General features: G+C 34.4%; 1 protein-coding gene across 1 annotated transcript; it reads right to left on the bottom strand.

The window, feature by feature from the left end:
• Positions 1-224: 224 nt before the first annotated feature.
• LOC104605201 (protein FAR1-RELATED SEQUENCE 12-like) lies at positions 225-9385 on the bottom strand. The gene is made up of 3 exons (XM_010269855.3): positions 9233-9385; positions 7672-8108; positions 225-602 (listed from the first exon to the last, which is right to left on the bottom strand). Coding segments are annotated over exons 1-3 (642 nt in total). The 5' UTR covers positions 9234-9385; the 3' UTR covers positions 225-398.
• Positions 9386-10257: the final 872 nt, after the last annotated feature.

Raw genomic sequence — 10257 nt, 5'->3', positions numbered from 1 at the left:
AAAAGAGTTCTAATAAAAGTCATGACAAAACCCATCACAATGACTTGGCTATGGTTCCATTTATGGAATAACCTCTTTGCTTAATTGCTCTTTTCCTTTGGCTCAACTTCCGGCTTTGTAGGAATTTTTCTGCATACTTAATTGGGTTAGAGAAGTTGAGGTAGGAAGAGTGAATGTTGTGGATGATTTAGAAAGGTATGAACAAGGACTAGGCCAAAGAAGTATGAGCATGAAATGGAATGTTAACTAGTAACCATCACAAATGTAGACACTTTATTAACAAAAAAAATGAATTTATACATGCTTTAGAGCACAAAGATTATGGTGGACTATAAATAGAGATTTAATTATACAATATGGAAGAATTATACAAAGGTGCTGGCCTGAAATTTCCACTCCTATCTGTATTGTGAAAGTTCTTTGTCTCTAGATTCAATTTCTTTGATATTGTTGACTACATCATCAACCGTTCCTGATAGGTGGTAGGTATGTTCTTCAATATATCTTATAAAGGTGTGCAGCTGTTCTCGACAAGCAGCTAGCCGTTGATTTGCACGATGCAGCTCTAGAGATAGTTCCCGAATTTTCTTATCCTTCTCATCCTGCATTAAATTACACAAATTATCTCAAACAACTTGACATGGAAATCACATGGATAGTGGACTAACATAGAAAAACAACACTATTAGAAGCTAGTGTTGCTCCTCATGCCTAAGAGGCATGCATGAAAAAAGGCAATAGTAATTTTTTTTTTTATCAATAACAGAAGCTTTTCATTAATGAACAAAAGAAAGATAAGTACAAAGGCAGGGGGAGATAAACTCTCTCAACTCCTCCAAATATTAAAAGATTACAAATAAGCCCATTCTTCCCACCCCTTGTTTGGCTAGTGCATCTGCAAAGGAATTGGCACGCCTCTTTACCCATTGTAATCTCATTGTCATATCCCAAGTCAACCATTTAAATACTCTCTTTTCATTCAGGTAACTCCACATGCTACTCTTTTCCTTTATGTTTGGCTCACAGAAGTAATCCACCATTCACTTTATGTTTGGCTCACAGAAGAGATCCTAGGTTAATATATCAGAGGATATTGATTATCAATCTAAAACCTCTTTTTACTTTGTTTCATGCTTATAATCTTTTATACTGATTCTCGCCTATGCAGTGTCTGGGGAGGACAGGAGGACAAATATAATATTATATTATATTATAACCTACTTTACCTAAATAAAATAATCCGTTTACTTAATTTGCATGCATCCTAGTTTACGCACATGCACATGCATATGCATGCACACACACACACACACACACACATACACACAACAAACTGAGTCTACTTATAAATTCTATTTTCTTTATACATTTTCAGATATGATTTATTTTTTCATAGTCTATTTGTGTATATACTTTTTAGTACATTTATATACTTTCTAATATGACTCATGTCTTTGAAATTTGTCTTGTATTTGATTTTATATTTATAATCTCTTCTACTTAAACAAAATAATGTTTTCACTTAATTTACATACATTCTAATATATCTTTCAATATAGACTAATTTATAACAAATTTCAAATGAATATTTTCCAACATACACAACTTCTTTATTAGAAATAAATGACTTGAAAATGAGAGTGAATAAAAAGAAAGAGAATTTTTGTTCATTTTTTTCGTATTAATAACTTTATTTTATTTATTTTTATTTTTGTTTATTTATTTCGGTATTGAACAAAATAAAATGGTGAAACAGGATTCATGTAACTGATCCCATAAAGTTGGGACAAGGCTTTGATGATGATGATGATGATGATGATAACTATCATTTTAGTTTGTAGATTGGCATTTTCACGTGTCATGGGTGTTATGGATGTAGATAGTAGATGCTATTCTTAGATGCAATATGTTAAGACATAGTGTAGTGCATTAGGATTATTTTGTTTAGTAAGAGAAATGCAAAGCGATATTTTCAGGTTAATAGAGATATTTGAGTGTAACCAATTAAGTAATCATGTTTTTCCAACTACCAAAAAAAAATAATCATGTTTTCCTGAATTTTGGAGAATATTATACATTAATATGTTTTCGTTTTACTTTTTTTTCAATTTTAATGTTGCATAGATGAGACGCACACCTCAATTTGAGGCCTAAGCCTCTTGACATACACATAAGGTGGATGAGGCAGGGTGGTTTGGCTTTGCTTTGCCTCACCACATTTCACAGCTACATGATAAACCAGGCATTTCCCTATTGAAAACACAAAGAAGTCATTGTTTGTAATGATTAAACATGGAGGTACTTTTGTCTTTCAAACTTCTTGTCCCATGATTAGGGAAGTGCTCCCTTATCAAAAACGGAATGCACCCAGATCACTCACCCAAAAGAATGATTGGAATTGGATGAGCCAACGACTCAATGCCTGGATACTTTATGCAACTCAAATGGTTTGGATCATCTATTCAGATAAACATATTCCTTAACTACCATCCTAAGGTTCCCAATAGCCAGAATGTCCAACACAACGTAATTAGCATGAAGTGCCGCCTACCATTGTCCAACTTCTCAAGATTTACAAGCAGACATTTTTTTTGCCAATAGAAACCAAAGGCACAGATTTCTGTTCTTTTTCTCTTTTTTCTTTGGATAAGAACAAAGAGATGTAAATATTTCATACATTATCCTATGTATTATCTGATAGGCATATACAAATTCTTTTTTTTTTCATTGCATAGTTTCATTTTATTTTTCTCTCCCTTCTTATGGTAAACTTTCAGCAGTTGTATTGTGACATTCAACAATCATGAAATACATTTCCATTTTCTATCTTATCAAGGCATACACATCTAATGGATAATAGATAATTGGATGAGCCATTTGAACAAGGCCCTTATCAAGGTACATGTATTAAGTGAAATTACATATATGGAAAGTATATGTAAAGTAAAAATAATAGGGGTGCAAATGGATTGGATCATGATCCGGTCCAAAGTCCGATCCTATTTTGTTGGATTTGGATAGCCCTATTTTTGGTTCCTCAGATCCGATATATATATATATATATATATATATATGTTATTTAATTATAAAATTTTTATATTATTTTTTTTATAAAAACATGTATATATATGATAAAAATAGTTGAAAAATACTTGTATTTTTTGTTTTTCTTTATTTAAACTGTTATATTTTCTTTTCCTTTTAATAATTTATTATTTTAAAAATGAAATCAGATCGGATCAGATTCGGATATCCGACATCCTGATTGGGTTCGAATTCAAATCGGTATTTATGAGATCCGATCGGATCTATAGTGTATCAGATCGGATTCGGATATACCCTGATTTGAATACAATCCGATCCCTTGCATCCCTAAAAATCAGTATCTTTACAAAACTAAGGATTTAGTTCAGAGATGCACAGAGACTATGTAGGTAGAGTGAGGTGTTTGATTACCTAGTCATTGGCACAGACATTAATCTACTTAATGGTCCAGTGGCCATTGTCAAAACAGATATGACAGTTTTATATTATGAGGAAAAAGAATGTCATGGTGGAAAAACTCAAAACACATGACCACTGCATTGGAGATGATGTAAGTTAGAATATGAAGTACTCGATCGATTATGAAAGAATTGGAGATGATGTAATAGATGTTTAACAAGAAAGACCTTCCTATGGCTTCTATGAGTGATCTTGGTAATACTCTCCCCAAAAAGCCCCCTCCTTGGCCTTTGTATGCTGCTGCACTAGATGATACATGGTGCTTGGTGATGATTTGGAGGAAGTATGTTTTAGATCTATTGGAGACGGGCATACTTGATGCCAACCCTGTTTCTACACCTGTTAATGATATTCATAAAATCTCAGCCACAGATAGGGAATTATTGCAAGACAAGGGAGTTAGATGTACAATTTCTCTAGAGCATAGTTGTCAAGGTGTCGCCTAGGCAACTAGGTGCCCTTGGCTTGGCGCTTCGCCCAAAAACCTTGACTTTTAGCAACTAGGCGCCCTTTTAGGCGAAATATATATCAATTATACTTTGTTTTAACATTTTACTATTGAAATTTAAAAGATCAAAGGGTTTTGAGGAGAGAAAACGAAAGAAAGAAAGAATAGATTTATAAAGAGGTTCTTTCTTTCTATTCTCTCTCTCTCTCTCTAATTAAATAAAACAGAAACTCAATCCTTGTGTTTTCTATTTTACTTTCCATCTTGAATATTTATCATATAAAGTTTATAACCTTCTTTAGCTGCTAATTGATATGAAGTTGCTCTATTAAATACTAGTATTATTTTTGAAAATAAGGAAACTAATATATGTAAAAGACTTTTATCTTTTAGATGTGATGATTTGCCACATTTTTAGAGCTTTTTTGATCAGCAACTCTGAAAATGAATTCATTAAGAAAAAATAATGAAGTACAACAAGTTGTTAAGTATACAAATAGACACCTTGTGTCTAAACCCCAAGCATTACAACTGAGCCTAAAACATAGACTGTCTTTGTACACCTTGCTTAGCAAGACCATCCACCAAACATTTTTAGAGGAAATTTAATGTTCTTAATAAATAGAATTGCTATTTTTTCAATTAATATACATGCTAAATGGTATATAAAACTAGGGAACTAGCCAAAAGTTAGTTTTTTATATTATAAAATTTTTATCGCCTAAGCGCAACTAGGTGCCCCAATATCACCCAGAATCGCCTAGACACCTTGAAAACTATGCTCCAGACTCCAAAGCCCCTCAGATTATTCACTCTTTATTCATACTCAACCTCAAGGAATCACTCTCCTACTATCGTATGTGGATGATATTCTTATCACTAGTGATGATAATGAGGGTATACTCATCTGAATAATCTTTTCGTTCATTCTTTTAAGATGAAGGATCTCGGTTCCTTTACTACTTTTTGGGCTTGGAGGTGTTTTGTTCTTCTGAGATATACTTTGTAAATCAGCACAAGTATGTTGCTGATTTGGTCAAATCGGCTCATCTCACTGATGATAAGCAAGTTCATACCCCACTTGAAGTTAATCTCAAGCTCTCCAAAGATGATGGTGAACCTCTTACAAATGCTACTTAATATTGGCAGCTTGTGGGCAGACTTATTTATCTCACAATGGCACACCTCGATATCTCTTATGCTGTCCATGTGGCCAGTCAGTTCATTTCCTCTCCTCGGCAACCACTTGAAGTTAATCTCAAGCTCTCTTCGAGGTGTTCTGTCTCATTGATTATTTTTCTCATCATCATCTTTAGACTAATTGCTTGTGCTAATGCTGATTGGGCGAGCTGCCCAGACACAAGAAGGTCCACAACTGGGTGGTATGTTTTCGTAGATGATTCTCTTGTTCCATGGAGGTGTAAGAAACAACAAACAGCCTCCAAGTCTTCCACTGAAGCAGAATATCATGCTATGTCATCCATTTGTAGTGAGATTATATGATTGAAGGCTCTCCTTCTGTCCTTCACGATCTACATATTCCAGTCTCAACTCCTACTCCCATCCATGCTAATAATGTAAGCACATCAAGATAGCCTCAAATCCTATGTTCCATGAACACAGAAAGCATATTGAGGGTGATTTCCACTTTATTCAAGATCAGTTCCTAGTGGGCTACATCTCTCTTCCTCACATCTCCTCTGGCCTTCAACTTGCAGACATCTACAATAAGGCTATTGTCCTCACCATAGATTTTTAGCTAACAAACTGATGTTCCTTCCTCAGTATCAGTTTTTTTGTATTTTTGTATTTTTTTTTTTTTGGGGGGGGGGGGGGGGGTGGGGTGGGGAGTGCAGAGAGTCTATAGGCTGATCTATTGTTTGGAAGCACCATAAGATTATGTCCTTTATGTACCATATAATTGTTCTTTTATTTTTTTTCTTTCTTGTACTTGTACTTGTGAAGGACGCTACTGCCCTTTCACACATTTTGTAACTTAGAAGTATATAATACAATCTCTTTAGGCGTGTGGTCAGATAAGACACATCCACATACATCCTCCTCCTTCCAGAATATGCCTTTGACATGATAGTGATAGGACCTTACACACCCCATGACCTACTTATTCCATTGAACATCAAAATCACATTGCTTTAGAACCTCTTCCAAAAAAATCCTCATGCACTAGATTGTAAGCTTTCTCCAAACCTAGCTTGCATGCCCATCCTTTCTGACTCAATGTCTTCATCATGTCTTCAAAGCATTCATTAACAATCAAACATTGGTTAATTATGTCCACCTTGAATGAATGCCTCTTGTTGTTGTGATATTATATGTTAGGGAGTACCTCCTTGAGCCCTGTTTTGTAGAGGCTACCTACTAAACTGATTGGCCTGAAGTCTTTAGGTATTTAGCATCCACTATTTTTGGGAATTAGAGCGACAAATGTGGCATTTTCTCCCAAATTAATGACTTTCTGACTCATAATGGTCATGCCTGTTAGATGGCTGTAATGGATTCTTGCAAGATTAAAGAAAATAGAGAGAAAGAAAACCTGGATACACAAACGGGTTCCTAGAATCATTTTAGGGCAATGGGAATCACTCAACACGCATAGCATAAGCTGTACTAAGATCACAAATAAACACCATTCCTTCATTGTCAAACATCCATACATATTTCTAGACTGTAGAACCATAAGAATCCAGTAGAACTCAAATACGGAAAATTACAAGTGCCACTCCTAATTTAATTCAAAGAAGACCTGATAACCCTTAAATTGATTATTCAAAAACTCTAAAATTATAAATACACAACATTTTTTTTTATAATTGAAAATTAATTTCATTAATCAAGAAGAATAAGGCTTTGCAAGCATCCCTTGGAGAGGCGTGAGATGCAGGCCTCTCCTAAACATTACAAGAGATCAGAAATAAAGATTACAAAGCTTCCCAAAAATACCCATCCCTAGAGGATCCCTGTTTAACAAGAGAATCAGCCAAAACATTACCCCCTACCCACCCACTGGACTCTAAACGTTATGTGTCTTGTTAAGGGTGGATATGCATGAGTCTGTGAAAGAGCATTAAATTTTTGTGCATGAGAAAGAGATAGGGAAAGTGATACACATTGTAGGTTTGAAGAAAAGAAGGTTTTAGTGCATTTAATTTGGAGAGAAATTTTTTTTTTAGCGTAAGTATTTATATGGAGACAAACAGGGAAATAAGGAATACATACTACAGATTTCTCAAACATCAACAAGGAAATTGAACTAACCCATTGTTGGCAATATAAATGGTGTATTACCATGTTCATGTTTGGTTATCAAAAACTATAATCAAGAAACTAGTGCATAAAAATTAAAAGCACTTGTACCTTTTTCTAGGATTGAAATCCTATTTTCTAGGATTGAAATCCTATTTTCTAGGGAATATGTTATCTTAATGAAACACAGTTTAAGGGCTACCCCTCACCTAAAAGTAAAAGTAATGTTTCAAAGTGAAAACATCCCTCCTTAAGGGCAGTTCTGGCTAAGCTGTGTTTCACACTAGAAGAAAAGCTTCTACATATATTTCAAAGAAAGAAACTGTAAATGGATTTTAACATTAAAATAAATAAACAAGAGAAGTAGGAAAATGACCATCAAAATTTTGTGATGAGATCAATAAAAAAACAAATGAAAATTGAATTTATATTTATCTTTTGTGAAGAGGACTAACCGGGGTTGGGTGATCCTTGCCAGAGGAGACCATCAGTGGATGATTATGGTCCTTCATAAATTTGGTAACAATCCACTTCCCAGGCTTCTCTCTCTTTATCAGAATCATAGCCATGCAACCTTCCCTTTTGCTTTCTCTCTTCCTAATTTGGACACGCCCTATTTTCCGACTGTTCAGATTAAACCCCTCCTTATTACATGCAAGTCGACGGGATATAATTGATCCATCTCTCTCTGAACGACGGGAGGATACAATACGGGTTACAAATCCTACATGTCTGGCATATTCATCGTAGAAATTCTTAGCAGCCTCTTCAGATTCAAACACCATACCCTCATAGGGCTCGGGATTTGGATCACCTTCATAGACAGCTGAATCTGCTGCAGCAGATCTTTCTGTTGTTCCTGTGCCATCACCCACAGGATTCTCCAAATCCACTGCCACACAACATTACCAATTATCATCTTCTGCATGCCATAAAAATTCAATTGATTAAGGCTATGTATCTGAGAATTCTGTTGGTATTGAGTAAACAGCTGGCATGCCTGAAGACCACAGTTATGTTTCATAGAATGATTCTAGAGTCCAGACATAGCAAATTGGTAAGGATACAGGAACAAAATTTACTAAGACACAATTCAACCAGATCTACTTCATAGTCTTTTCATTTTTATAACAGTGAACTTCAGATTTTTTCTAGCTTTCATTGCAACTTTTAGAATTATGATGATAGGGGTTTAGCCTAAAAAACAATATTTGCTTCTTAAACAAGCGAAGGTTCCCATAAAGTCCTTGTTCAATGGTACCAAACATTCACTCTACAGCTAAATAAAAAAAACAATATAAGGTAATTTAGAAAATATAGAAAAAAATAAGTTGGAAATACTTTCAAAATTTCTGCACTATACTTAAGTAAGACCCATTTTGGATAAAAGCAATAAAAAAAAGTTTAAACTAGAAGTGCCAAAATATATTCAAAGGGTTTTTATGTGAAAATGAAGAACAATAGTTTTCCAGAAATCACCAAAAATATATCAGAAGTATTTCTGTACAAGCCCATATATTATTCTATCAACAAGGAAAATGCAAACCTCTCTACCAGGCTGCTCTATCCAACATTAAACATGTAAATATACGAAATATTGCATTTCCTATTTCCACTAATAAGTATATACCGCATAGTTTCCCAAAAAACGAAAGAAAAAATAAAAGAAAATTGGAGAAATTGAAGAGAAATAGAAAATCTGAAACTAGAAGTTCCTGTTACAGCAAAATATCCTTCGATGATAATTCGAAAGGGAAAAAAAAATAAAAGACCAAATTCATAGAGGCCTTTCGAATTCAAAATCGTGAAACCTAAATAAGTGTTGTATTTTGATAATTATCCATCCCGGATTTCATCTAAGACTTCTGAATTCCTGGTATTGAAATTCTGGTTGTTTGACTGGAGTTTTGAAATGAAATCTTAGGGCTTTTACAGTAACTTAAATTTATTTAATAAATATTTCGATTGGTATAGAATTTCCGTTAAGATGAAATGGGAAACAAAAGAAAAACTTACTTGATTTTAAGCTCTACTACCTTCTTCCTTCTGCTCTTCTCCTAGAGGAAGGAGGTTTAAGCGTCTAGACTCGAAGAAATTTTGAAAAGAGGGAAATTTTCTTTTCAGACTTCATAACAGACGACGGAGGGATGATTCGGTATATTGCTTTTTAAGTTAATGCAATACGTTAGCATATAATCAACGTAATCGTAAATTTGTAAGGCAATATCATATGTTACCATCCCAGCTCTGCACGCCTTACGATATCAACGGGTCGAGTTTGGTATAAGTTGGTTCAACCGAATACGACCCGAAGTTGCTCCAACCTAAATCTACCCGGATTTAAGCTCCGTTTGGTTTGTGGGATGAGAAGGGAGAGCCTCACCTTTCACGGATGGTATCCACGGTGACAATGGCTCATGTGCGAAACCTATATCTCGTTTCTTCCACTTACTCGTGGTAGGAGCAATTTGTAGAGATGGCAATTTGACCCGTCTTCATGGGGCTCTTCCTCACTCCACGTAGGAGCAAAGCAATTTATAGAGACAGCAATTTGACCCATTCTCATGCTTTAGTTTTCATTAAAAATAAATTAATATGTAATTACTAATTTACTCATTCTTATGGTGATGTGGCATTGACCCCAAACAGCTAAAGTTTTTTCTATTCTCATGGGGGCTCTTCCCCACTCCACCCTGGCTAGAGAAAGATTTATGTTTTGTGTTTTTGTTTTTGTTTTTTGGGTAAAATACAAAACCTCCCCTGAAGTTTCTGACAATCATAAAAATCTCCCCTATAGTTTCATTTTAACAAATACCTCCCCTGAACTTTTGAGAAGCTCAACAAAATCATTCCTTCCGTCATTGTCCCAAATAGAAAATGTTAGATTGATGCATCATTTTTTTTCAAATATCCATTCTACCCTTTTATAAATTATTTTACATATAAAACTACTGAAATAATCCCATTTTAACCCAAAAAAAAATATTTCAGTAATTCTGCATGTAAAATTTTTGAAATGATCATTTAAAGATGTTTTTGTT

The sequence above is a fragment of the Nelumbo nucifera genome, chromosome 1, assembly GCF_055504915.1.
Source record: "Nelumbo nucifera cultivar China Antique chromosome 1, China Antique-T2T, whole genome shotgun sequence".
Classification (NCBI taxonomy): domain Eukaryota; kingdom Viridiplantae; phylum Streptophyta; class Magnoliopsida; order Proteales; family Nelumbonaceae; genus Nelumbo; species Nelumbo nucifera.
The sequence above is the reverse complement of the archived record's forward strand: the minus strand, read 5'-3'. Positions and strand labels throughout refer to the sequence as shown.

Bases quoted from the DNA above. Each gene is read 5' to 3' on its own strand.
- LOC104605201 (XM_010269855.3), bottom strand. The intron at 603-7,671 runs GTTAGTCCTCTT...AATTTAATGCAG, and splicing joins GCAAGGATCACCCAACCCCG to GATGAGAAGGATAAGAAAAT.